This window comes from Camelina sativa, chromosome 2, assembly GCF_030686135.1.
Source record: "Camelina sativa cultivar CO46 ecotype springtype chromosome 2, ASM3068613v1".
NCBI classification, from domain to species: Eukaryota; Viridiplantae; Streptophyta; class Magnoliopsida; order Brassicales; family Brassicaceae; genus Camelina; species Camelina sativa.
In genome coordinates, this window is record NC_141881.1 from 9327011 (window position 1) to 9351702 (window position 24692).

Below are 24692 nucleotides of genomic sequence, written 5' to 3' on the forward strand. Positions count from 1 at the left end.
TAATTTAAACATTCTATAAAAATTTAAATATTTATAATCTCTTAAACTTTTTTAAAAAAACGTAAATACATTATAATATGTTTACTTTTTAAAAGTTTAAATATGCTCAAATATAGAACCAAATTAAATTGTTAAATTTGGATACTTGATAAATCATGCTTCCTGCTCATTTGTACTCAAAACATATTAGTCATATATTTATAGTGATTATGAACCATATTCCAAAATATTTAGTCAATGCGGGATATACAGTACACATTTTCTGTAAATTAGTTTACAACTGAATATATATATAATTTCTGCGTTTTTATTCTTTCCATTTATCCTAATCATAATTAATTACTATAATTTCGTTAAGGAAATATTGAAAAATCTAAACTAAATGATGATTTTTTTATTTATTTAATTGTATTAAGTTTGATTTGTTGTTTCCGTAAATATCTCACAATATAAAAGCAAATCAAATAAGTTTACATTTATATACAATTTCGTATTTAATCTATATACTTATTTAAGCAACCTTTTAAACAAATAACCCTACTCCTTGTAAAATATTACACAAAATGACACTGTATTTTAATACAAAATATAATAACAGAATTTTAATATTATTTTGTTGTAACCTGAAAATGATTATCCAAAAAAATACTAATTATTAATTTACTAGATTACAAAAAATTATTAATAAAATAATTTCGAAATTATTTAATAAAATAATAATAAAATTATTTCGAAATTACGTAATAAAATAATTAAACATATTCTATTTATTATTTCAAAAATCTTAGGAAACAATAACAAACTCTTTAGAAAATTATAAAACTTAAATTTATTTATAAAACTAAGATTAAATATTTACATATCTAAATTATTTAATAATAACAAATATATATTAAAATTAGGATACAACATTGTTTATATTTTTAAAATATATCTATATACTTATTTAAGCTATGTTGTTAAAAATTTAACCAGTTCTAATGTGACATATTACAAAATGCTATTATATTTTAATTATTCTAATAACTAACAAAAGAAAAGTTTAGATTTGTTTACAAAATAATAAAACTCTATTTATTGTTTCATAAATCTTAGGAAATAATAACAAAATATTTAATTGGCTAAAACTTAATTGTTTATACACAATATTCACTATATAAACAATACTAAGTGTATAATATTGATAATATACATAACCTAATTATAATTTTCACCTATAAAGTTAATATACAACATGTTATACCAATAACTTCAATTTGTAAATTTGGTATATTAAGATCTCTAAACACGATCACATCAATTTGTAATACCAAATCACGGGTCAATACATGTTTTGTTGGATTTTTTTGGCTTTACCAAATATATAATTAACGAATTTGATATTGCACCAAACCAAAATAGTAGTACCAACTATGGGTCGAAATCAGAGTATGACCATAAGTAAATTAAATATATGATTTTATAAAATGTATAGAATTAATAAATTTTCTACTATTATTTTGTAACAAACAAATCCAAATTTACATAAATATTTCCTCACGCTAGTAACATTATTCTACAAAATATTAACGTGTATTTATGAGTCGGGTAATAAAACGGGTAATGAGACGGGTAACGAGACGCTCAAAAATTAAATTAATATCCGATACTCAATCATTATTCATGGATAATATAATTATTATACCCTTCACTCGACCCTAAAGCTGCGGGTACCTTTTTTCGGGACGGATACAAACCGAAAAACTGGTCCAATAAGGGTATCGGTAGTAGTTTCGAGGCCTATATATTAGTAGTTTAATATGAATAAGAATTCACCATATAGTACTATATTATATAACATGTAAATGAATAATACAACATAAACATAATATTAACAAATAACAAAATAAAAAAAATTCTCCGCGCTACCAGCGCGGGTTATTATCTAGTCTATTAATTATTTTGGAAGCAACAAAGTCACAATCCATAAGTATTAAAGATTTCTCATTATTATTAATATTTGTAATAATTATAGGGATTAAGTATGATAGTAGTTAATATTTGATATTACTGAAGCTATTAAATACTCGGATACCAGTTTCCTTATTTATAGGGATTATACCTCTGTTTGACGACAGAAATAATTATCCCTATATTAGTAAAAGAGAAGTACAACTTACACTTTAAACGAAAATGCCCCTCACGCCAACAACCAGAACAACTACATAAAAGGTTAAATGTGACTTTAGTATTTGTTGAGTCGGGTTTAATTTCAAAACATACCCGAAATTAGATAGTCGGATATATCTTGACAAATTGTGGGTTTTTATTGGGTTTTTAATGGGTTCCATTCTGTTTGATGGGCTACAACCATCTAAAAAAGACATTGGCCGAGATATGGTTATTTTCCTAATACTTATTTACTGCACTATCACGTAAAATAAGCCAATCATTACGCTAATCAATCTCATCAATATACTAAAAAGATTCCAAATACTAATTTACCTCCCTATCACGAAAACTAAGCCCATAATTAAGATAGCAATCTCTTTAGCAAATTTGGAAAACAACCAAAATCGCTTTCTTAGATTTCTTAATTCGAATTATACTGAAAATCGACCATTAAGTACATCTATAAACAATATCATTATTGTCATTAATTGGATATCTGAAGAATATACCCTAAAATATACAAATAAAATTTTACCTAATTCTTGATACGTAAACTCTACCTATAAATAGGATTGTACTATTCAAAGGTTCAATCACCATCCCTTTTTTTAGCTTCATCCCTTTTCCTATTAGAAAACCTTCTCCAATGACTGCCGCAATCACTCCTATCAAAGATTTATGTCCATCAAACCATTCAAAACAGGGTGAACTTTTCCTATATCGGTGACTCCTCTGTCCTAATTGTTACATGATACATGTCGTAACTATAAGCTTTGTATAAACGTTGCTACAATGTTTTGATTTTTGTTTTTTGTGTAACTCATAAGCTTTGTATAAACGTTGCTACAATGTTTTGATTTTTGATTTTTGTGTAACTCATAAGCTTTGTATAAACGTTTCTACTTGGTTTCGACTTTTGTGTAACTCATAAGCTTCGTATAAACAATTACTTATTTCATTTGTATGCCAACATATACTGTATTCCAGCTCAATTTATTGTATCTACTACATATATACAGCATAAATATATATATATATATATATATATATATATATATATATATATATATATATATTTATCTAACTATAATAAAACTTGTGCAACATCGTATATTTCTTTAACAAGGGCAATGGTTGCTCTGTTAGTGTTTTTATATCAACGTAACCGAGTTTCTTGAATTCAGTTTTCACTTGAAGTCTCACATTTTACGCTAGAAGTCACAAATTAAAATTATATTAGAATTTTTATAATTTTATCTTTGCCGATAATTCGATAACACCAGCGAGAATCTAGAAAAAACTGCTTAATTGCTTATTTCCTCACCTGTATAATTTGCTTATTTCGTACTTAGCATCATAGAGCACAAACTGCATCTTAGCCAAGAAAAACTTTTCCATTACCAATATAACTAAGATGGAAAATAAATAAATAAAGATATTAAAGATCCACTACTTAAGGTTTGGTTCCAAATCAATTCGGAATTCAAAAGCAAAAGGAAAAGCAATTCAGAATTCAGGATTGGTAATGAGTATGGACCTATAAAATTAAAACAATATAAACAAAAGCAATTCAAAATCAAAATCAACTTACCAACTTAACTGAATTGATTAACCGGTTCGAAAAACTAGTGGGTCAAAACTGAATCATACGGTTGACAATTTTTTTAACCCCATAAACACACTGAATTGCTTCGACTAATTGCTGCTTCTCCCCTTTTCAGATTTAACAGTTTTCTCAAAAAGATTTTGTGGAAAGAAGAAGTAATGAATTGAATTATACCCTGTAATTCGAGAGTCAAAACTCACGAAGTATCTAAGGGTTCTAAGGTTGATCGGTTCGAATACGAAGATAAAACGTTAGGTGTTTTCTTGGGTAGAATAAATGAAGAAAGAAAAACAATTCATTTTTCAGATATCAAGACAAAGTTTTAAAAAAAAATCTTACAAAAAAGGCCAACAAATTAAAGCCCACATCGAAATTCTCCAAAAAGTTAAACCGAGACCCAATTGTTTTTAAGTGTAGCAATTAAAAATATAGCCTAATTTCTGTTACTCAAAAATTATAACACATTTTGCAAAACCACAATTAAAAGTCATAAACTACAAATTAATTATATATACTATGATCAGCACATTGGGGGAATACATTCCCTATGTATATGATGAATAGAAAAACAAATACATATTATTATTTACATATTAGTATTAATAAACACAAGCTTTTAAATAATTTTCGACTACTTATGTTTTGACAACCCGTCTTAAGTAAATTATTATTTTATTCTATTTATATCCTGTTTGATTATATATTTTTTTCACATTTGTTCATTTTAATAAAATCAAATATTTTCAAAAAAATAGTGTACAAAATCTAAAATATTGACAAAGAAAAAATTGCTCTATTTTAATCGGCTTTTAACAACAGTAGCAAATAGGACAAACAGAAACAGTATAATAAACAGATACTATAACATCTTATTTATTTATCAGCTTTAACAACACAAAAATATTTCCCCGCACTGTAGCGCGGGTCCGGTCCTAGTTCTTGAATCAAACCAAATACACGATCCGAATAGTATCAATCTGGAGTACAAACAGATCGGCGGATTTTTTTTCTTCTATTACCGGGTTAAAGAGTATCCGCGTCCCGACCCGGTGGTAATTAAGTGGGCGAGCAAGGGGTATTTTCGTCATTTAGTGAAATCGAAACTATAGGGTAATTTAATTAAATTAAGTGATTCTCTAATTATTTTTAATAAAAAACGTACCAAAACAAAGTCATAGTCCAATTTGAGTCTAGTGAGTACTTCAGCTTTAATAGTATAGATGTTTTTTTGACATTTTCTCAAATGAAATTAGATAACACTTGAAAATAAAATCAAAATCAGTTATTTTGATATTTTTCCCACGTTCTTTCAAATATTTTGTTTTTTATTCCTATTTTGAATGAGGTTAATTGTAAACTTAAATTTTTTATCTTTTATAAATTTTTAACCAATTGATTTATTTTTATTTTTATATGACTTAAAGCTATTTTCTTACCACTGAAATTTTGAAATTATGTGTTCACTGTCTTTTGGATGATAACTATTTCCTGAAAATTGAAAAAATAACAATATAAATTACTTAATAATCTTAAGAAATTAAAAAAAAAAATCACAATTACTTGATCAAGAACAATTCGTACATGCTTGATCAAAAATTAATATATGCATGCTTGATCAAAAAAAAATTGTTTCAACAGTTTTCACCTTAGTTACTATTTAAATAATAAAATTATACACATGTAAATCAAAATTTGTAACTATATATTTTATAATTAGTTTTCTAATTTTGTATATATACATCTATGAAGCGTGTGAGTATGTGTTTCATTTCATCACATGTAGCTACATCCGTACACGCGCATCAAATAAATGTTTAGATACAAACTCTAGAATCGTAATTTAGAAAAAATAGTTATGGCTTTTTCGTAGTGTAAACAAATAAATTATGAATCTGCTACTACATTAACTTTAATCTGTCACTATTTTTTTTTTGTCATCATGGAATAAAATCTCTATTACGCAGAGTAACGCTAAACTATATAAAATGTTAACAGTTTCAACTTATGTTCGAACAGTATTAAATCAGAGTTATCGATGTTGAGTCAGACGATCTATGACATCCACATGACAATGGGAATTACCAAAACTAAGTTGTTTTGATCATTTTTAGGTATGTTGTGGTAAAAAACAAAGCGTTTGACAAAAAAATCAAGTATTGGAGTCTGTTTTCGGGTGTGTTGTGAAACTTCATTTTTGATCATTTTTTACTACAACACACTCAAAAATGACCAAAACGACGTAGTTTTGGTAATTCCCACTGCTACGTCGATGTCACGGACCGTCTGACTCAACAGTGTTCGAACAGAGGTTGAAATTGACAACATTTTATATAGTTTAGATAACAAAGTTAAATTTTAAAACAGTTCAGATTGTTGTTATTTGCAGGGTATTGAAGTTTAAGTATAAAAAAAGACAAATAATTAAAGTTGATTTTAACCGTTTTCTAGATGAACCTTTCAAAAGGTTAAACAGTGTTTGATCGATTTTGCAATGTAAAAATTCAGACCCAAACTGGGTGTCAAAAGAAAACAACTAATGTTGAAACAAAATTCATTTCCTGAGGCGACATTACACAACATATTGGATTCATCAATAGTTAAAAAGACAAAAGGGAAAAAAGAAAGAAAAGTAGAACAGTTTGTTTCTTCAAACTCCACATCTCTATCGGCCTTTCTACTTGGTGTATCCTCAAACCAGACAAACAAAAAATTGGTCATTGGCCATCTTCTTCAGACAAACAAATCCCTTAGTCTTCTAAGTTCCAAAAATATGTCTGTCCACTGGTTGAGTATCCAAACTCTTGACGACATCCATCCACGGTTTCTCTATCACCAGGATCGAATTTTTAGAAAGGTGACCCACGAATAAAACTGGATGCTTTGAGGGTAATATTTCAAAGTTCTTCTTCTCGTTACTCTTACCCTCCAACTGATACTCTTCTAACCTACGTTTTCGGTTTGTACCCTTCCCCTTTTTCAAGCCCATGTTGACAAGTTTACCTTCTAGCGTTTTAGACAGATTGCCATTTGGTAACCCATTCTCTTCATCTTCTTCCACAGGCTTTCCAAAGTCGATCAAACACTTCGCCCTGCTATGCAAATAAAAATATGAAGTTTTACGATTATAGATGTTTATGTGTGTTTTATATAAGTGTAGATTGCAGTTTGACTAGGCTATATAGTGCAACCAGTACCTGGAACTGTAAACTATCACAGACGATGAATTTGGCGACGGGGAGAATGAGAGTCCAATTACCTCGCCAGGAAATTCTTGATACCTCTTTGGCAGAACATATGTGTTTAGCATCGACCACTTGCCTAACTGTCTAGCCTCAACATCAAAAGCAAAGACCTGATTCGAGGAGGTTGAGATCACAAGCACATTGTTATTCCAAGGATGAAAACCAGCAGCTGCAACAGATGCACCATCAAGCCTTGATATGAACCAGTGCTGCCTGTCAATCAAAGCCAACATCAGAATAAAAACGTCAATACAAAAGTACAATCAGCTGGAGTTAAGCAAGCAAGGCTTCGCCAAGTTCCAACCTTTGTGTTTCCAGGTTGAATACATAGATGTCCCCAAAGCAATTGATAGCAGCTAGCCACTGACCATCTGAGCTGGTATATAATTTTGTCATCGGAGGCTCCTTTGGTGGAGCTTCGTCATCATGCTCCTCTCGAGATGGTGTAAATGTATATACTAGCTCCAAACTACTAATGTCAATAGTCTGCCAAGAAAATCATGATACAGAAGTTAGGGTAAATTCAAACAATACACATAATTCAAACATGAGAACTACTGATTAATAGCACAAATCCAGCAACATACATATATCCTTCTATCATGCCCTGCTATTATTAGGTGAGAGCAGTCTGAACTGAAAACCATGGAATGCGCAAATGGAAGTTCAGGAAGTCGCCTTCTACTGACACTCCATGGACTCTTTACAAATTCATTTTTCTTCAACTCAAACAGACTGGGGCCGATTTGGTCGGAGTAGGCAAAAAGTGATCCAGTGTTAGAAATTGCACTGCATATGATCTTCCTGGAGTCTCTACTCTTAACACGAACCAATGACTTTGTTGAGGCACGTCCACTAGAATCACTGCTTACGTTAAGTCGAAGAATATCTAAAGTACTAATACCCTGAGCCAGGAGAAGAGAAGTCTTATCGAACACCGAATTATGTACCATTTGCATGGGTACTCTCTGAGGCGCAGGGCATATATCATGTGGAGAGAACTTGGTAAATTCCTGAATTGAATATGCAAAAAGTTTTGCATCATCACCAGCAGAAATAAGCATCGGGACACCCAAATGAGCCCATTTATGATAAGTAAAGTCAACTGGCTTTCCCTTTTTGCGATGTTTACGACTTATTTTATCTGGCAATATATCATCCGGAAAAGGATCTGCAAAATAATGGGACTTAGTAGTGATTCAATAACTAAAGACCCACCAGCTTTTAGATATATGTGGGTGGGTGTGTCTATTGGCTAAAGTATGCATCCGAAAAGAAATTTGATTGCAGAGCATATATAACAGGACATCCTAAAAATTTTGAATAATATAATCTCAATGTGACTCTTACCTTCTCGACTAATTGGTACAGAAACTGTAAGAGCTCTGATGTCATGGGTATGAGCCTTTACATAACCAATATAATCCCATTTCTGAGAAGGTTTCAATTCTTGAGAACTGTTAGTACTACCGGAGAGCTTATAAAGAATAACCTACAGATAAGAGATCAGAGAAGTAGAATGTTGAAAACCATTGCAATAAAAAAACATAAGAAACATTTGAGAAAAGCACTCTTCTGATACATATTTCTAATTTCTACAATTGGTCAAAGTATTTGTTCCTAGTAAAAGTAATAATTCCAATCAACAAAAAAATAGATTTAACCTTGATAATCTGATACATAATCAACTACATTCTAAAAATCATCGGTTAAATCTATTCTATAACAATTACTGCATTCGAGTAATTTCATTTACCTGTCCATCCGCACCAGCAGAAAAGACTCGATTATGGCTGGGGGCTGCTGCAAGGGTATTGACATCACCTTTGTGATTAGAGTGTGATTCCAAAAGGGTACCAAACTGACTATCCCAAAATTGTACAGTTCCGGTACTGTCTCCACTCACAAGAACTGAACACCTAGAGTAAGAATATATATCCTCAGTACAAGAAATATAAAAGCAAACAATGTTAAAAGTCAAACATTATCATCATATGTACCTCAAAGAAAGTAGTGACCAAACACAGATCTCAGAACTACTTCCCAGTCCTCCAAGACCAACTGTAATTCTGTATACCTCTTGACAGGAGTTTGCGTCCCAGCATCTTATCAGCCTACAAATGATTGTTGCCACAGAAGAAAGTTACTCAGAATAACTTATTAACACCTACCTATCCATATAAACATAGATCTTTAATGAAATCTATCAAACTCACCCATCACTGCCACCGGAAAATATCCTCTTTGCATCTGGACTCCATGTTACACTTAAAGCACGTCCTGCAGAGATACATTTCCATAAAGCTAAGTAAACAAAAAAGATAGAGAATGGAAATTATTAATAATAGTGAAAGGGGGTGGTGAAGATGTCTCACCACTAACCCTAGGCAATGATCTATAGTAAGTTAACTTGTCAAAGTCAGAGATACGGTACAGTCTCACACAGCCATCATCACAAGCAGCAGCAAGGAGCCTATCTGTATCCTCTGATACTAGCTCATGAAACTCATCAGAGTCAGAATCATCATCTTCTTCACTTCCACCACTCTCTTCCTCATCATTCGATTTCTCACTCGAGTATCCATTCTCAATCTCTTTAGCTTTACCTTCTACATCAACTGAGGGTAGATTAACCGGAGCCAACGCCATTTGCCAGATTGAGATTCCAATTGACTCCAGCACAATCTGCATTTAAACAAAAATCTAAATACGACAAAAAAAAACACTGTAAATAAGAGAACCTGAAGTATGAGACATTGAGAGATGTTAAAACCTTCTGCTTCAAATCGAAAAGATCCCATTCAGAAATGGAGCCATCGATGCTAGAAGAAAACAGACGACCAGAAGGCAGCCCATTAGAACCAGCACGGCACCACGCAAGAGACGAGATTCTCGAATTTGGATTGCCATGGATAGTCTAACCCCGGAAATTAAAATAAAAAACCAAAAAAAAAAACACAAATCAACTCGACATACTTCACGAATCCAATTCGATTTTTGCTAAAAGAATAGCTTAAATCGGAAGAGAAGAACTAGGGTTTTTCCAAAGAGGAAACCGTAGAGTACGTACGAGTTGACAGTGCCATCCAACGGCGCCGGGGGAGACGAGCCAGATTTCAAGAGAACCGTCCTCGCGAGCCGCGGCGACTTGAGAGTCGTCGGCGCTGTTAACTAGGGCTACCACCGGAGATGGTTTCCAGTCAACGGAGCTGCAACGGTACTCAAGCATGACGGTTGAAGGGGAAGTGAACACTCTCCCTGAGACGGAGATGAGAGATGAAGATGAAGAAGAAGAAGAAGAGGAGGAGGCGAAGAAGAAAGAAGCATTAGGTTTTTGAGGGTTTTTTACCTAAGGACCTTATGGGGGCGGCAATTAAAAACGGATCCGGGTCGCCCGCACTTGATCCGACCCGACCGGAACCCTTCCATTTTTTATATTCCTAAACAGGACCATCTTTAGGCCATTTTTTAAATGGTCTGAATTTAATTTATTAAAAACAGGACCATCTTTAGGCCATCTTTATCGGTATATTTTTAGGGGTGTTCTTAGGTTTTTTTTATTTGAAAAAAATTAAAAAGTATGCTAAGATCGTAAAACATGTTCTTATTTCAGAACTGTTGTTGGGTTGTTCTTGTGTGACGTGTTGTTTTCTGATTGGAAACAATTTTTTTGCAACTGAGAAATTTTTTCATTTCTCTTCCTCTTCCAAATCGCATATAGGTTTTGCGATGAAAAGAGAGAAAACGGCGAAGCTTCGACTTCTACATCTTCGCCAACTAAGGTTAGTATTCCGGCCAAAAGTGTCTCTGCTTTGCTCTCACTCTGTTATGCTGAGTTTGGAGTTGAGATTCCTGTCGCTGGAAGCTCTTTCTCTTATCTTAGGGTTGAATTAGGGGATTTTATAACCTTTATTGCTGCTGGGAATATATTGCTTGAGGCTATCGTTGGTGCTGCTGGATTAGGGAGGTCATGGTCTTCGTATCTAGGTAGTTTGGTCAAGAATGATTCTAATTATTTTCGGATTAAAGTCGATTCCTTTGCTAAAGGGTTTGATCTTCTTGCTCCGGTTTCTATTGCTGTGCTTTTAGTTGCTAATGGTATTGCCATGAGTGGAACAAAGAGGACTTCTTGGTTGAATTTTATTACTTCCATTGTCACTGTTTGTGTTATTGTGTTTATCGTCGTTGTGGGGTTTACTCATTCTAAAAGCTGTGGTTTATTGGTTTGGTTGGCTCGATGTCTATGATCATTGTGTTTTATTGTTTGATGGTTTTGGCTTTGACTATGATGGTGAAATACACTGAAATCGATGTGAATGCAGCTTATTCTGTTGCTTTTACTCAAATTGGGATGAAATTTCAGTGTATTTCTCTTTGTCTTCGATATTGTGTCATCAGATCTATTAACTTCTGGGTTTTTGGTATTCGTATTGTTTGGATTTCTTATAAAATCAAATCTGGTTCTTCTCTCTCTTTCTCGATAGTTCTAGGGTTTAGCTGTGTTCGATTTAGTTTACCTTAGTGGAGACAATCAGATTCCGATGCTGGTAGGTAATTGAATGGATCTTATAAGTAGATGATTCGAACTGAATAGTTAGTAAATTACTGAACTTTGTCTCTGTGATTCACATCTTACTGAACTAAGCTTCGTAATTCAGCTCTTGTGTTGCTTTATTTTTGCCTCGTTTTAGCTTTGTATGTGTTAGATCTCTAGGCTTGTCTTGATCATATATACAGAGGACAGTGATACTCTGATTATATTGTTATTGTATCAATACCTTTTGTTCGTTTTTTTTGTAATGATGTGAATCTACATAGTAGGAATAAGTCTGATCAGATAAATATTTTAACATATCTATGGCGCTTAATGTTGCAGGGATTTGAGTTTGCACAAAAACCACCACAATGGTTACATATCCTGCTACCACAGAGACGATTTCTCTGGCTCAAGAAGCCAACAGCTCTGAGGCTATTTCCATACTGTACCAAGTTTTAGAGGACCTTGAAGCTTTGGCGCTGTTGAGTACTTTGGTTAAAGAGGTTAGGAGATTAGATGATAAGCTCCTTCTGGTCGACATTGACTTGCTGGAGAGCAAACTTCACTTCTCATTGATGATGTTGCAGGAATAATCTCCTCAAAGGCTGGACTCCAGTACGTTGGCCCTGACCTGGATGCCATGAAAGCAGTCGCTGATGCTCACTCAAAGAGGTCCTTGAAATTGTTTGAGAATGCTCTCCGTGACTACAAAGCATAGCTACAAAGCACAGTTTTAAATGTTCTTTTATAATTTATAAGTTTGTAAGTTTAAGAATATAATTAAGAATATTATATAATTGTAATAAGTTTAATTCTAATATTATATACCAAATTTATTAGATTTTATAATTGTAATATGTTTAATAATATTATATTATTAAATTTTAAGATCTTATACATGTTCTCCCTATAACTAATTTTTTAGCAAAAGATCTTAACTACTGATCTTAGATTATTTTTCTAATATATTTAATCTAAGAACACCAAAAACTGTTTTGCCTATAAAGATGCCCTTATAGGGAGAACATGAGGGGTGTTCTTAGCCCAAAAAAAATAGAAAAATAATGAATAGTGGTTTTAAACACTTTTTTTAGTTCTTGATGTAGAACTGATTTTGGCTCAGTTCTAAGCTGATGTGGCAAGCTGTGAATGGATACAATTTTTTGCAAACAATTTTTCACAAATTAAAAGAGGATCTGATTAAGAATATATGAAATAAATTTGGACATTAAACTATATATTAATTAAATAAAATGTTTGTGTGCTTTAATTAAGTAATATGTTTTTTTTTTATCTTTAATGTTTTTGTTGTTTCATAAAAATTTGGTATTGTATTTTGAATTTTAGCAAAAGTTTTATAAGTTTGCAATTTAATGTTATTTTATAAGTTTTTATAATTGTAATATGTTTAAGAATATTATATTATTAAATCTTATGATCTTAAACATGTTCTCCCAATAACTAACTTTTTAACAAAAGATCTTAACTACTGATCTTACATTATTTTCATAATATTTTTACTCTAAGAACACCTAAAATAGTTCCCCCTATAAAGATGCTCTTATTATTTTGAAATTCATACTCCTCATTTTTTGTTTTGTATAAGATGATGATTTATTTGTTTTAAGGTTATCAAGATACCCAAAAAAAAGTTGTAGTTAAGAATTTTTTTTCTTAATAATAGAAACAATATAGAAATTAGGTTTATTCCGTGTCAAGCACGGATTAATTTATTTAAAATGACGTTGTAAAATTTAATTAGGAAATTAATCATAAATAAAAGTGATATAGTATTAATTATATAGAACCAAAAGACATACTTGGTTCACCTAGAGATGTCAAACGGGTCTAAAGTCTGCGGGCCATGCCCGATATGTCATTTAGCAGGGCGGACTTGGACCTTTAAATTGATGCCTAAAAAAGAGCGGGTTTCGCGGACTCGACCCGTTTGGTTTGCGGGTCAGGCGGTTTTGTCCGTTTGCGACCACGGGTTTGCGGGTGGTCTAAAGAATCTTTTGTCTTCTCCGGTTCTTCCAACCTGTGTCAATTCATCTTGAATTCTCCATGAATTGGGAGATTTTTCTTATGAAGTTGAGTGAAGAACGGTACGAAATGAACCAATGATCAAGAGATGGCATATCAATTGACGTGAATTGCTACCATGAGTCTAAGCCGTTGCAAGCCAAAAAATTGCCGCCATGAGTGTAAGAAGAGCTATCTTGTAGCCACGACAGGTACTTTTGTCTGTTTTTTTTTTTGTTGTAATTTAGCCGAGATTCAGGTTTTGATGATTCATTAGTTCATTAATTTAGATTTGTTGTAAGTTACTTGATTGGGTTGGTTTTTTGAAATTTTGTGGTCTTCAACTCTTTGTTCTGTTAATTATTTTATATGGATTATTCCTTTGTGGTAGGTTCAAATGGTGTTTCGAGGTCGTTGGGATGCTTCAAGAGAGAAAGAAGATGGAGCTAGACCCATGAGAAATGTATAATTGATCTCTGTTCTTTTTTTTTTTTGTTGGTGTGATCATTCTTGTGGATTGGGTTTAAGAACAGTGATAGCATTGTAGACGTTTATCTGCAGATAAAGCATAACGAGGTAATGCAATTAGGAGATAAAATTTGGTTGCCTGTGTCAATCGCTGAGATGAGGATTTCTAAGAGATATGACACTATACCAAGTGGAACCTTGTATCCAAACGCAGATGAAATCGCATATCTTCAAAGACTTGTCAGGTTCAAGGTAACTTCCGTTTGAGAAACTCTTCTGGATTTGCTAATGTTTTACACTGGTCTCTTTTGGTTGATCTTATATACAAGTTTTGACCTTACTTTTCTATCTACTGCAGGACTCTGCTATTATAGTTCTTAATAAGCCGCCTAAGCTTCCAGTCAAGGTAATGGAGTTTTCTATTTGCTCCTGCATAACGACTTCATGGGAGGAAGCTGTTACATTTCTCTTGTTGATTAAGCACCCGCTGCATACTCAGTTATCTTTGTTTGTTTTAGGGAAATGTTCATATACATAACAGCATGGATGCACTTGCAGCTGCAGCAGAGGTTTATGACAACCAACGTTTTCATAAAACGGTTGAGACTGAGAGACATGTTCCATGAATCATCTTTTTTCCTCGATGTGAGGCAAAGACATATAAGTTGCTATTTGCTAAGTAGGAAGACAATAAGCATCCATGGCTGATGGTGTTTCATGGGGCATGGGGGAAGATGCTATTGAAGAAGAAGAGGTAATACTGACTATCTGTTAGTGGTTGTGGACTTAGTATCTTTCTGACTGGCCTTGTTTCTTAACTGTATGTATTGAATCTTTCTGGTGAGGTTGCGGCAAAGCTTATGTTTGAAGCAAACTATATTGCATTCTAAAATCTTATACGAGTGATTGGGTTTGAATTTGTCATGTTTTTATAATCTCTAATATCGATTTGTTTATAAAATGGTTTTTTATGTAGGTGATGACGATGCATCTAGTGAGCCAAACTGGGGTATTGACTGTTCTACTGTTGTTACAGTTAAAGAATTGCATATTAGTTCTCCTATCTTGGCTGCTAAAGGCCCTTTTTCTATAAGGTATTATTAACCTGTCATTTTCTTCTTCTATATCCAATTGTTTTGCTCTTTTGTTTTTCTTGCTCGTAATGCTATCCTTTTGCTTCTTGTTTTCTTTACCCTATTGTTGTAGCTGTTTTCTAATGGAATGAGGGAATCCTTTTGCTTCTTGTTTTCTTGCTCGTAACGATCGTACGGAGCTGGGTGGAGGAGAAGAAGAAGATGCCCGCAGGCATGCCCGTTAGTCCGCAAAGATAAGCGGAGCGGGCATGGGCACTGATAGGTCGCCCGCTGCCCGCAGCGGACCTGTCCGCGGTGGATCACTGAAAAGACGGGACCATCGCGGTCAGCCTGTTTGGGCGCGGGCATGCCCGTTTGACATTTCTAGGTTTCATTCATCCCTTTATAAAATAAAGAAATAAAATCTGTATACATTATTATAAAATTAGAAACTTAAACCGCTGTTTTATAAACTCTAACCGATATATAATTTTGTTCTAATTGTAAAATCTAAACCCTAACCATCTCATTTGTAAACCTAAACCGACATATAATTTTGTTCTAATTGTAAAATCTTAACCCTAACCATCTCATTTGTAAACCCAAACCGTCATATAATTTTGTTCTAATTGTAAAATCTAAACCTTAACCATCTCATTTGTAAACCCAAACCAACATATAATTTCGTTCTAATTGTAAAATATAAACCCTAACCATCTCATTTGTAAACCCAAACCGACATATAATTTTATTCTAATTATGAAATCTAAACCCTAACCATCTTATTTATTAACCCAAACCGACATATAATTTCGTTTTAATTATAAAGTCTAAACCCTAATTCTTATTTATAAACCCAAATCGATATATGAACTTGTTTAATTGTAAAATCTAAACCAAGCCAATATTTAACTTTCTTTAAATAAAAGTATACAGAATATGTTTCCTTAATTTGTTTTGTTTTTCAATTTTATTTTGATTTATTTTTAAATAAAATATTAGATAGAACATTTTGATTGGTTGAGAGGGGAGGGAGTGAATACAAAGGTTCAACCTAAGTATTTTTCTAGAAACAATATAGACATAAGGTTTTATTCTGTGTCATGCACAGATTAATTTTATTTGAAACAACGTTGTAAAATTTGATTAAGAAATTAATCAAGTCCATGTTTCTTAATATAATATCATACTCTATGCTTAGGTCCAACAAACAATTTTCCACAAATAAATAGTTTCTCACCTATGTGGCCCATATAAGTGGCATGTGTTGTTGTATTTTCGAGATGTTGGGCTTGGACAGTTTCCTGTTGGACTGTATCCCACCCACATCTCGAGAATGCCTATTAGAATCCCATATCGGTTGGGATTTATTCCTTGGGGTAATATATAAGGATCATAGACCACTCCATTTATTACCTATTGGTTTTGGGTTGGATGCACATGTTTCCTAATAAGTATAAAAGTGATCTAGGGAATTTTATTGAAGTTAGTCAATTAGACTTGAAAAATTTAGTTATTACCTAGACATTATAAAAAAAAAATATTGTGATTCATTTTGTTATTTATAAGTATTTTTAAAAAATCAAGCATCCAAAAATAGTATGGGTTATTTATCAATGATTTCAGGCTTGAAGAGACTTGGAAAATGGGTGAATTGAAAGGTAGAGGTGGAATCTGGCTTGGGTGTGATGAGACCAAGACAAATGAGGCTGGGCATGGCTTTCGTAGGGGTATTCCACACAACAGAAAGACATGGCTCAATCGATTCTTAAATAAAGGGACGCGCACAATACTTAACGAAATCGACAAAGCCAGTAACCAAAACTCTAAGGAAATTGCTTGAAAGAAAACTCAAAGTTTATTGATAAAAAAAAGTGTGAGAAACAAGGAAGAAGGAGAGGAGCCTATGTCTAGGAGAAAATGGAAACTTATGGGCTGCTAGAGGACACCTTGGAGTTCTTTCTTTTCATAATAAAGCCACGTGCATTTAGTGTTTTACAATGTTAGTACGGCTTGGCCTAGTTTGAACGTGGTTAAAAAAGTCTTGGTTCATGTGGGTTTTCTTGGTGTGAACACTCCCTAAAGAATTTGAGCTGACTTTTCTATTTTTTTGGAAGTCTTATGTTATCCTATGAAGTCCGAGAGTTCACAGAAGCAATTAGATCAAGGTTGAACTCACAGGTATATAACATTGGGGACGGTCTAAATGGAAGGTCTCGATCGAGCATCTTCTAAATGAGCTTGATCCAAGTGCATTTTTCTATGATCAAAAGTAGGCTTGGGAATCCAAACCAAACCAAATTTTCCGAACCGAATCGAACCGAGATTCGGACAATTCGGTTCGGTTATATTTGTTTTTTGATTCCGATCGGAATGGTTTTCAAAGAATTTCAGTTCGGAGAGACAAAACCGACGAAAACCCGAAATTTAACCCTAGGTATATAAGCTAATACACCGGTTTATTTTATTAGTTCTAACCCTAAACCTAATCTATCTAAACTCTTCCTCTTAGCGGCGACAGAGAAAGAGATTCTCGAGTTTCTGATCCGATCATGTGTTGTCCCGATCAACCTTGTGTTTAATCTTCAGTGTAAGTTCTTTTGTCTTAATCCTTTTGTTCTAAAGCATCGTGTAAGAGAATTTTATTGTTGTCCGTCTTTGATTCGTTGTATAGCTCTAGGATTTGTTGTTCTTGGTTTCATTCTTTGCTTTTGATGTCTGATAGTTATAGTTAGAAGTAGAACTAAGTATGTGTTGTTACTTGTTAGAACTAAGTATGTGTTGGGTTTGGTTTCATTCTTTGCTTTTGATGTCCGATAGTTATAGAAACATTAGCTCTTGTTCTTGTTTTGATGTCTAATGTTTTGATGTCTTGGGTTTGGTTTGTGTCTAAGTATGTGTTGGGTTTGGTTTCATTCTTTGCTTTTGATGTCCGATAGTTATAGAAAAATTAGCTCTTGTTCTTGTTTTGATGTCTAATGTTTTGATGTCTTGGGTTTGGTTTGTGTCTAAGTATGTGTTGGGTTTGGTTTCATTCTTTGCTTTTGATGTCCGATAGTTATAGAAACATTAGCTCTTGTTCTTGTTTTGATGTCTTGGGTTTGGTTTGATGTCTAAGTATGTGTTGGGTTTGGTTTCATTCTTTGCTTTTGATGTCCGATAGTTATAGTTAGAACTAAGTATGTGTTGGGTTTGGTTTCATTCTTTGCTTTGGACTGATCTTTGCTTTTGTTTATACTGTTAGTGTTAGTCCTTAGACTTGGATTGATCTTTTTCACTTGTTGTTTTTAACAGATGTCTCATGATTCTGGGGAAGAGAACATTGACCCGGTTCTACAAGAAGAGATTGATGATGGTCCGACAGCTTCTCCAGTTGGTGGGAAGAGAAGACAAACTCAGGCTACAACTTCTACTGTACCGTCTCAACCGAGGAAAAAGCCAGCTCATAGATCTCCGGTTTGGGAGCATTTTATTCAGCAAGCACATGATCAGGCCCTCACCAACTGTCGGTATTGTGGTCAACCTCTAGGATGTGACACAGTGATTCATGGAACAAGTGCAATGAAGAATCACATTAGTAGGTGTAAGTTGTACAAGATGCATCTAGAGAGTGGTACTCAGAGTGTGTTGGCTGGTGATAGCAGTGGTGTAATGACTGCAATCAAGTATGATCAAGCTTTGTTCAGAAGGTATGTGAATGAGATGATCGTTCTTAATGAGCTGCCGTTTGCATTTTTGGAGTCTGAGGGTTTTAGGAGATTTTGCAGCAACATGCTTCCCATGTATACGGTCCATTGCAGGAAGACATCCACATTAGATATATACAGTATGTTTCTGAGAGAGAAAGGATCTTTGAAGGAGCTGTTTGGTAAGGAGAAGCAGAGTGTCTATGACAACCGATATATGGGTAGCTCCCACGACTTCTTGTAGCTACATGGTGGTAACAGCTCACTGGATTGACAGAGATTGGAAGTTGCAGAAGAGGATCATCAGTTTCAAGCCAGTGACAGATCACAAAGGTGATACAATTGCTGAGCACTTGGTAGCCTGTCTTGAAGAATGGGGAATTGAGAAGGTCTTCACAGTAACAAGGCTCTAAGGGTATTCACTGATGCTTTGATCATGAGAGGACCTGATGCTTTAGTTAGTAATGGTGATTATCTTCATATGCGGTGCTGTGCGCATGTCCTCAACTTGATAGTGAGGGATGGTTTATCCAAAGCAAAAAGGAGTATAGTGTCCATCAGAAATGCGATTAAGTATGTGAGATCATCAGGTGATCGGTTGAAATCATTTCTGTTGAGGGTCGACACAGGAAACGTAGGTAGAGGTAGTTTGTGTCTCGATGTTGCTACTAGGTGGAATTCAACCTATCTAATGCTGACAGCCGCAAACAAGTTCCGGGTTGCATTTGAGAAGATGTTGACTGAAGACAAGTTGTATAACGACTACTTCATGGAGACTGAAGAGAATAGTGAGGAGAATGGTGATGAAGCTGAATTCCCAGGGCAGAAGCGTGTTGGTCCTCCTACTTTTGCTGATTGAGATCAAGTGCAGAGGTTAGTTAAGTTCTTGAAGATCTTTTTCAACTGCACTTTTTCTTTCTCAGCCAGCAAATCAGTGACCTCTACTATTTGTTATAATGAGATTGTGACCATTGAGAGGAATCTTATCAATCTAAGCACCAATGGTGATGTGCTGCTAAAGACAGAGGCGACGATGATGAGGAGTAAGTTTGAAAAATATTGGGATGGTCTCCTAAACATGAATCCGCTTGTCATCATCGCAAGTGTGTTTGATCCCAGAAACAAGATGCAGTTTGCTGGTCTTTGCTTCGACAAGCTTTATGGAAAAGACAGTGTCGAAAGTACTCATCTAAGATCATCAATTAAGGGTGTGATGAAGAAGATGTATGCAGAGTATGTGATGAAGTTGAGCGTAAGTGAACAAGTTGTACCAACTACTGGTGGAGTCGTAGTTGATGTTGGAGTACCAGCAAGTGATCTGTATGATTTGTCGGATGAGGATGGTTATGAGAGGATGGATACGCTGTACTCTGAGATGGTGGCTGAATGCACAAATGAAGAATGTAGCAGTGAGCTAGATATTTACTTGTTGGAGAAACCAGTGCCAAGGACTCCAACTGCTTTGGGATTGGACTTTGATGTTCTATCTTGGTGGGGGCGAAATAGTTCTAAATTCCTAGTTTTATCTGAGCGAGCTAGAGATATCCTTGCTGTTCAAGTGTCTTCGGTTGCTTCTGAATCCGCATTTAGCACAAGTGGTCGGATCTTGGACCCGTATCGCAGTTCTATGTCACCTTTTATGGTCGAGTCGTTGGTTTGCACCCAACAGTGGCTGAGGAATACCATTCAAGCAGAGAAATTAGCAAGCTTAGTTCAGATGTTTGAAGAATTGCAGTTTCATGAGTCCTTAGGTAACCCATTTCTCTTAATTCTAACCTTTTTCATTACTTTTTTGTGGATTAATGACTAATTTTGCAACATTTTCCTTGTGCAGCTACACAGAATGCGACTCATCCGATTGCGGATCCGTGATCTAGAGAAGAACAATGGAGACTAGAACCAAATAATGATAGTAAAAGGTTGTCTCTCTTTCTCTACGTCTTTTGCATAAAAAAACTCATAACAGTTAACTATTTTTTGGAATGAAGTAAGTAGAGAATGATAATATACCAAATGCCTAGAGGTAAGAGGAAAGGATCATTGGTATATTGTCAATTCTCATTCTCTCTATTAACTTTTGGCAATTGACTTAACTTTTGGCAATTGTCTCCTAATATCTTTGTGACCTTCATGGAGACTTTTGTAAGTGTGGTTTTTTTGTAAATTGTCTCCCATAGTCTCTTTATGTATAAGAGAAGTAGGATTGACTGATGAACACTTGAACTTGTTGTTTTTTGTAAACATGACTTGTATGCTATCTTAAGAAGTTAAATGTCATGAATCATATTCTATTTAGTTGTTGTTGTGTTTGTTCGATATTGTTGGTTTATTGACAAGGCTAACTAAAAACCGAAATAACCGAATCTCCAAACCGAAATAACCGTGTCCGAACTGAACCAAACCGATCGATTAGTCAGTTAGATTCGTTAGAGTTTTCAGATTCCAAATAATCCAATAACCGAATAAACCGACCCGAATTAACCGAATAAATCGAATTCGCAGGCCTAATCAAAAGTCTCAGTGTGAGTGCACTCGGATTCAAAATTGACTTCGGATCAACAATTTAAACTCGAATCTACTCTAATCACAATACAGTTAATGTGAATTTACAATTTTAAATCGAAATTAAATGGACTAATAAAATTTGTTTAATTGGAAAGAATTTTTTAAACTGAAAGGAATTAAGTAATTTCTTGATAATAAATAATGAATTGGATAAAGGCTAAAAGTGCATGGTATTACGGTTGAGCTCCTATAGTACACAAGAGGTGGATTATTATTACATGCAGCTCTTAGATAACATTTATTGTTAATTAGAATATCTACGGCATAAGAATAACTTGATACAAATGTTGTTGAGCTTTTAAGCTATTACTGATTAATGACATGTGCACATGGGAGACCTGATTATATGGGATGTAACGTACTTCCTTAACATAAAAAAAATGCACCATCTACAACAATAACCAAAACATCTTTCAATGTTTTTCGTCACACTTATTGACACTGTATAATATGCCTTGCGGGGTTAGATAGACACATCAATTCACACATTTGTCTTCCCAATATTGGCATTATGTAAAATGTAGAATATCAACTTGCAAATATCACACCAAACTAAAACCATAAGTTTCTTTTCCTGTTTTTGTATATCTTTTTTGGTTCCATTACACCAGTGTCCCCAAAACTTTTGAACTTTGTTGTGTGAGTTCTTCACTATATATAATATACATGGCCTTTCTCTCCACACTTTACAGAAGCAAGGGAAGTTGTCTGTACATTGTAAATGTAACACTACAAGAAATTGAGGTATTGATAGCACTAAAATATAGCGTTTGATGGTGTTTTGCTATGGTTGACATGCGGTTGCAGGAGATTGCGGAAGCGGGCGATTGCGGTTTCAAGCGTTATTAAGCGTTTTGAACGACTGGTTTAGCGGTTTAAAATTGGTGCGTTTGCGGGAGGTTTACGACTGGTTGACCAGCGGTTGGAACATAATAAATGTGATATAATATATAAATGTTTAAAACACCAAATTTTTATTAAACTTGATTTATAATTAAAATTTATTAAAACATACTAAAATAATTACTCAAAAAACAAATAAATTTCATATTGAAATACTTATTCCTTTATGCATTTGGCTTTACACCAAAAATTTAATCAAGTAATTTGATAAATGACAAAATATATGCTTTAGATCGTAGATCTTTTCTCTTTTATCTTAGATCGTGGGTCAGTAGTTGCATCGGTAGGAATGGTCAAGTGAGAGCTGAGAAGAGTCACTGGTGATTTGTTTTAATAATTTTCACAAATAATCTTATTTTCTTAAATTTCTGATGAAATATTATATTTATTTAGATTTTTTTGAACTTATGTACGATGTGCCATTAAATTTACATCAAGTTTTCTAGATTATTGTTAATTGGAATATTATTATTATTATTTTTTTTGACAGCAGAAATATTATTTCTTCTAATTGTTTATTTTATAATCTCTGCAATCGTATCCGTATTTCATTTTCTCCCATCTTTAATGAGTAAAATGGTTAGATAGAAGATATAACAAAAAAAAAATTTATTATCATTGATTTCTTTTAAGGTTTTTACGAAAAAAAAAAATTCCAACCGCAATCGCCCGCAAACGCAAACGCTTGCGGGAAGCAGCTTTTGGAATTCAGTGGTTTGAAGCGATTGGGAGCGATTAGGAGCGATTGAGAGCGTTTTATGTGATTGGTTCCAATCGTTAGCAACCGCTACCAGCAGCAAACGCTGCATTTGCGGGAGGTAGCGGGAGAACCAGTCAACACCATACTCATCAGTTTTTTATAGCGTTTGTCAAAAATGAGACTCTATCTTTGATTGATGCGAAAAACCTAATTAATTTGTCCGCTTATAACTTAGTGAAAAAAGGACGCGGCTACCAAAATTGAAAATTTCATTCTCCCTCTCACTTTCGTTTTCTCTCCCTCCATTGTTTCACTTATCAAGCTTTTTTAATTTCTACTACTTCTGTCCATCTATGGATACTCATCAAAACCCTTCCCAGATTCATAACTAGATGAATAATCTTCCTCTCTACTCCATCGAACCTAACTGAGTCATCTTCCTCTTCTCCACCAAAAATCATGAACCCCTAGATCTCGTCGCCGGTCAATCTCTACCGCCGGAGTATTCAAATAAGATGTGACCAGAGATGTTTTGTTGATTCTATGAAGTTTTCAAGGGATCTACTTCGTCCTCGTTGGCGTCGCCACCATCCCGTCTCCCAGATCTGTCGCCGCTTCCACATGTTAGCATTTGAGTCTGTTGAGACTTTCTTTTAGGGTTCATCAATTTATGCTTTTCATTCAAAAATCTTATGATTTTGAGATTTTTAGTGTTGGGTTTTTTTTGTTGTTTGATTTAATTGAGCTACGATGATGCTAAAGATGTCTTTGTGTTTTGATCTTTGAAGGAATTGATGTTCTCATAGATTGATAATTGGGAACGAAAAATAAGAGCTTTTTCGTTGGAGCATTGGATCTGAGACTTCTCGACGGTGGAAAGGGAGGAATCTATGACGACAACTGATGAACGAAAAACGATATGGTGAGGATTGAGACAACGTATCGGGAAGAAAGTGACAAATCTAGTTGAGGTGAAGTCATATAATAGGTTAGGGTTTAATCTTTATACTAGTTTGGCCTTGGATTCTTTATGAAATTAAGTTGTTTTTTTCATTGATGTTTTTCCGTTTGTTCAGGTTTTAGCTTCAAATTTGTGTTTCATTTTAGCTTAAATTGAACTATTCTTTGAACTTTGATTTAAAATTGATTCAGATCTTAAAGTTTATTCCAATTTATCTCAATTCAAGCTTTAATCTATTAGAACTTCTTCTCTATTCTCATTTTGTTTTCTTGGAGATCTTGACTGTTTCAGATATGAAAATCAAGGTATGAGATGGGTTGTGGGGTTGAAGATGCCAACAACAAGACTGGGTGAGATAGTTGAATGCAAAGAAAAAAAATAAAGATGGAGACGATGGAGAAGAAAATAGAAGACGATGACAACTTAGTGGTTTTCTGTTTCAATTTTAAGTTTTAATTTTTTTTGTTCGACATTGAGTAAATAATATTTAGATAAAAATGGTAAATTACTATAATTAATTTTATTGATTAATTTTAACTTTATAAATTAAATTACAAATTTTATAATCTAACAAAATTTAAATTTTAAATTCAGATCTCTATATCTATGAATAATTGAATATACAATAGCACATAAAAATTGCTATTATATAATGTTTAATTACAGACAAATAAACGCTATTGTATACAGATCTACGACGGACGCAAATACAGCGTTAGTCAAAACGCTATGGTATAGTTAGATAGCGTTATTCTGATGCTATCAAAAGCCAATATTC

At 33.8% G+C, this 24692-nt stretch overlaps 3 protein-coding genes and 2 long non-coding RNA genes across 8 annotated transcripts; 3 read left to right on the top strand and 2 right to left on the bottom strand.

The window, feature by feature from the left end:
* Positions 1-2154: 2154 nt before the first annotated feature.
* On the bottom strand, positions 2155-4054 carry LOC147948347 (uncharacterized). 2 transcript variants are annotated; one of them, XR_015577827.1, is made up of 3 exons: positions 3743-4054; positions 2749-2816; positions 2155-2200 (listed from the first exon to the last, which is right to left on the bottom strand). It is a non-coding gene; the product is annotated as an uncharacterized LOC147948347 (long non-coding RNA). The 2 variants fall into 2 exon arrangements; XR_015577830.1 differs by lacking the exons at positions 2155-2200; positions 2749-2816 and adding an exon at positions 3368-3519 and having other exon boundaries at positions 3743-4002.
* Positions 4055-6294: 2240 nt separating this feature from the next.
* Positions 6295-10572, bottom strand: LOC104707147 (WD repeat-containing protein PCN). 2 transcript variants are annotated; one of them, XM_087481022.1, is made up of 11 exons: positions 10070-10572; positions 9773-9916; positions 9375-9684; positions 9216-9279; positions 9000-9113; positions 8756-8918; positions 8350-8491; positions 7587-8170; positions 7304-7485; positions 6952-7212; positions 6295-6846 (listed from the first exon to the last, which is right to left on the bottom strand). In XM_087481022.1, exons 1-11 carry the CDS (start codon positions 10226-10228, stop codon positions 6513-6515), a joined length of 2457 nt encoding a protein of 818 aa, XP_087337148.1. In that variant the 5' UTR covers positions 10229-10572; the 3' UTR covers positions 6295-6512. The 2 variants fall into 2 exon arrangements, with proteins under 2 accessions (XP_087337148.1, XP_087337144.1); XM_087481018.1 differs by having other exon boundaries at positions 6295-6849; positions 10070-10406.
* On the top strand, positions 10508-12418 carry LOC147948348 (uncharacterized). Its single transcript, XR_015577837.1, has 3 exons — positions 10508-10781; positions 11876-12039; positions 12124-12418. It is a non-coding gene; the product is annotated as an uncharacterized LOC147948348 (long non-coding RNA).
* Positions 12419-13352: 934 nt separating this feature from the next.
* Positions 13353-15608, top strand: LOC104722229 (RNA pseudouridine synthase 3, mitochondrial-like). 2 transcript variants are annotated; one of them, XM_087481031.1, is made up of 7 exons: positions 13353-13770; positions 13950-14021; positions 14120-14278; positions 14385-14432; positions 14545-14780; positions 15003-15120; positions 15233-15608. In XM_087481031.1, the coding sequence occupies exons 2-5, from the start codon at positions 13956-13958 to the stop codon at positions 14650-14652; spliced, it is 381 nt and encodes a 126-aa protein (XP_087337157.1). In that variant the 5' UTR covers positions 13353-13770; positions 13950-13955; the 3' UTR covers positions 14653-14780; positions 15003-15120; positions 15233-15608. The 2 variants fall into 2 exon arrangements, with proteins under 2 accessions (XP_087337157.1, XP_087337160.1); XM_087481034.1 differs by having other exon boundaries at positions 13472-13770; positions 14106-14278.
* A 2785-nt stretch (positions 15609-18393) lies between these two features.
* On the top strand, positions 18394-20855 carry LOC147948349 (zinc finger BED domain-containing protein RICESLEEPER 1-like). Its single transcript, XM_087476790.1, has 2 exons — positions 18394-20536; positions 20620-20855. The coding sequence occupies exons 1-2, from the start codon at positions 19819-19821 to the stop codon at positions 20655-20657; spliced, it is 756 nt and encodes a 251-aa protein (XP_087332916.1). The 5' UTR covers positions 18394-19818; the 3' UTR covers positions 20658-20855.
* Positions 20856-24692: the final 3837 nt, after the last annotated feature.

What these genes read in the sequence shown, in the direction of transcription:
- LOC104707147 (XM_087481018.1), bottom strand. Translation starts at nt 10,228, where the DNA reads ATGCTTGAGTACCGTTGCAGCTCCGTTGACTGGAAACCATCTCCGGTG. An exon ending in TTTTCGATTTGAAGCAGAAG is followed by an intron (nt 9,685 to 9,772) that starts GTTTTAACATCT and finishes GTTTAAATGCAG; the next exon opens with ATTGTGCTGGAGTCAATTGG. An exon ending in CTGCTGGTGCGGATGGACAG is followed by an intron (nt 8,492 to 8,755) that starts GTAAATGAAATT and finishes TCTTATCTGTAG; the next exon opens with GTTATTCTTTATAAGCTCTC.
- LOC104722229 (XM_087481031.1), top strand. Translation starts at nt 13,956, where the DNA reads ATGGTGTTTCGAGGTCGTTGGGATGCTTCAAGAGAGAAAGAAGATGGA. An exon ending in GAGCTAGACCCATGAGAAAT is followed by an intron (nt 14,022 to 14,119) that starts GTATAATTGATC and finishes GTTTATCTGCAG; the next exon opens with ATAAAGCATAACGAGGTAAT. An exon ending in AAAGACTTGTCAGGTTCAAG is followed by an intron (nt 14,279 to 14,384) that starts GTAACTTCCGTT and finishes TATCTACTGCAG; the next exon opens with GACTCTGCTATTATAGTTCT.
- LOC147948349 (XM_087476790.1), top strand. Translation starts at nt 19,819, where the DNA reads ATGATGAGGAGTAAGTTTGAAAAATATTGGGATGGTCTCCTAAACATG. An exon ending in GCAGTTTCATGAGTCCTTAG is followed by an intron (nt 20,537 to 20,619) that starts GTAACCCATTTC and finishes TTCCTTGTGCAG; the next exon opens with CTACACAGAATGCGACTCAT.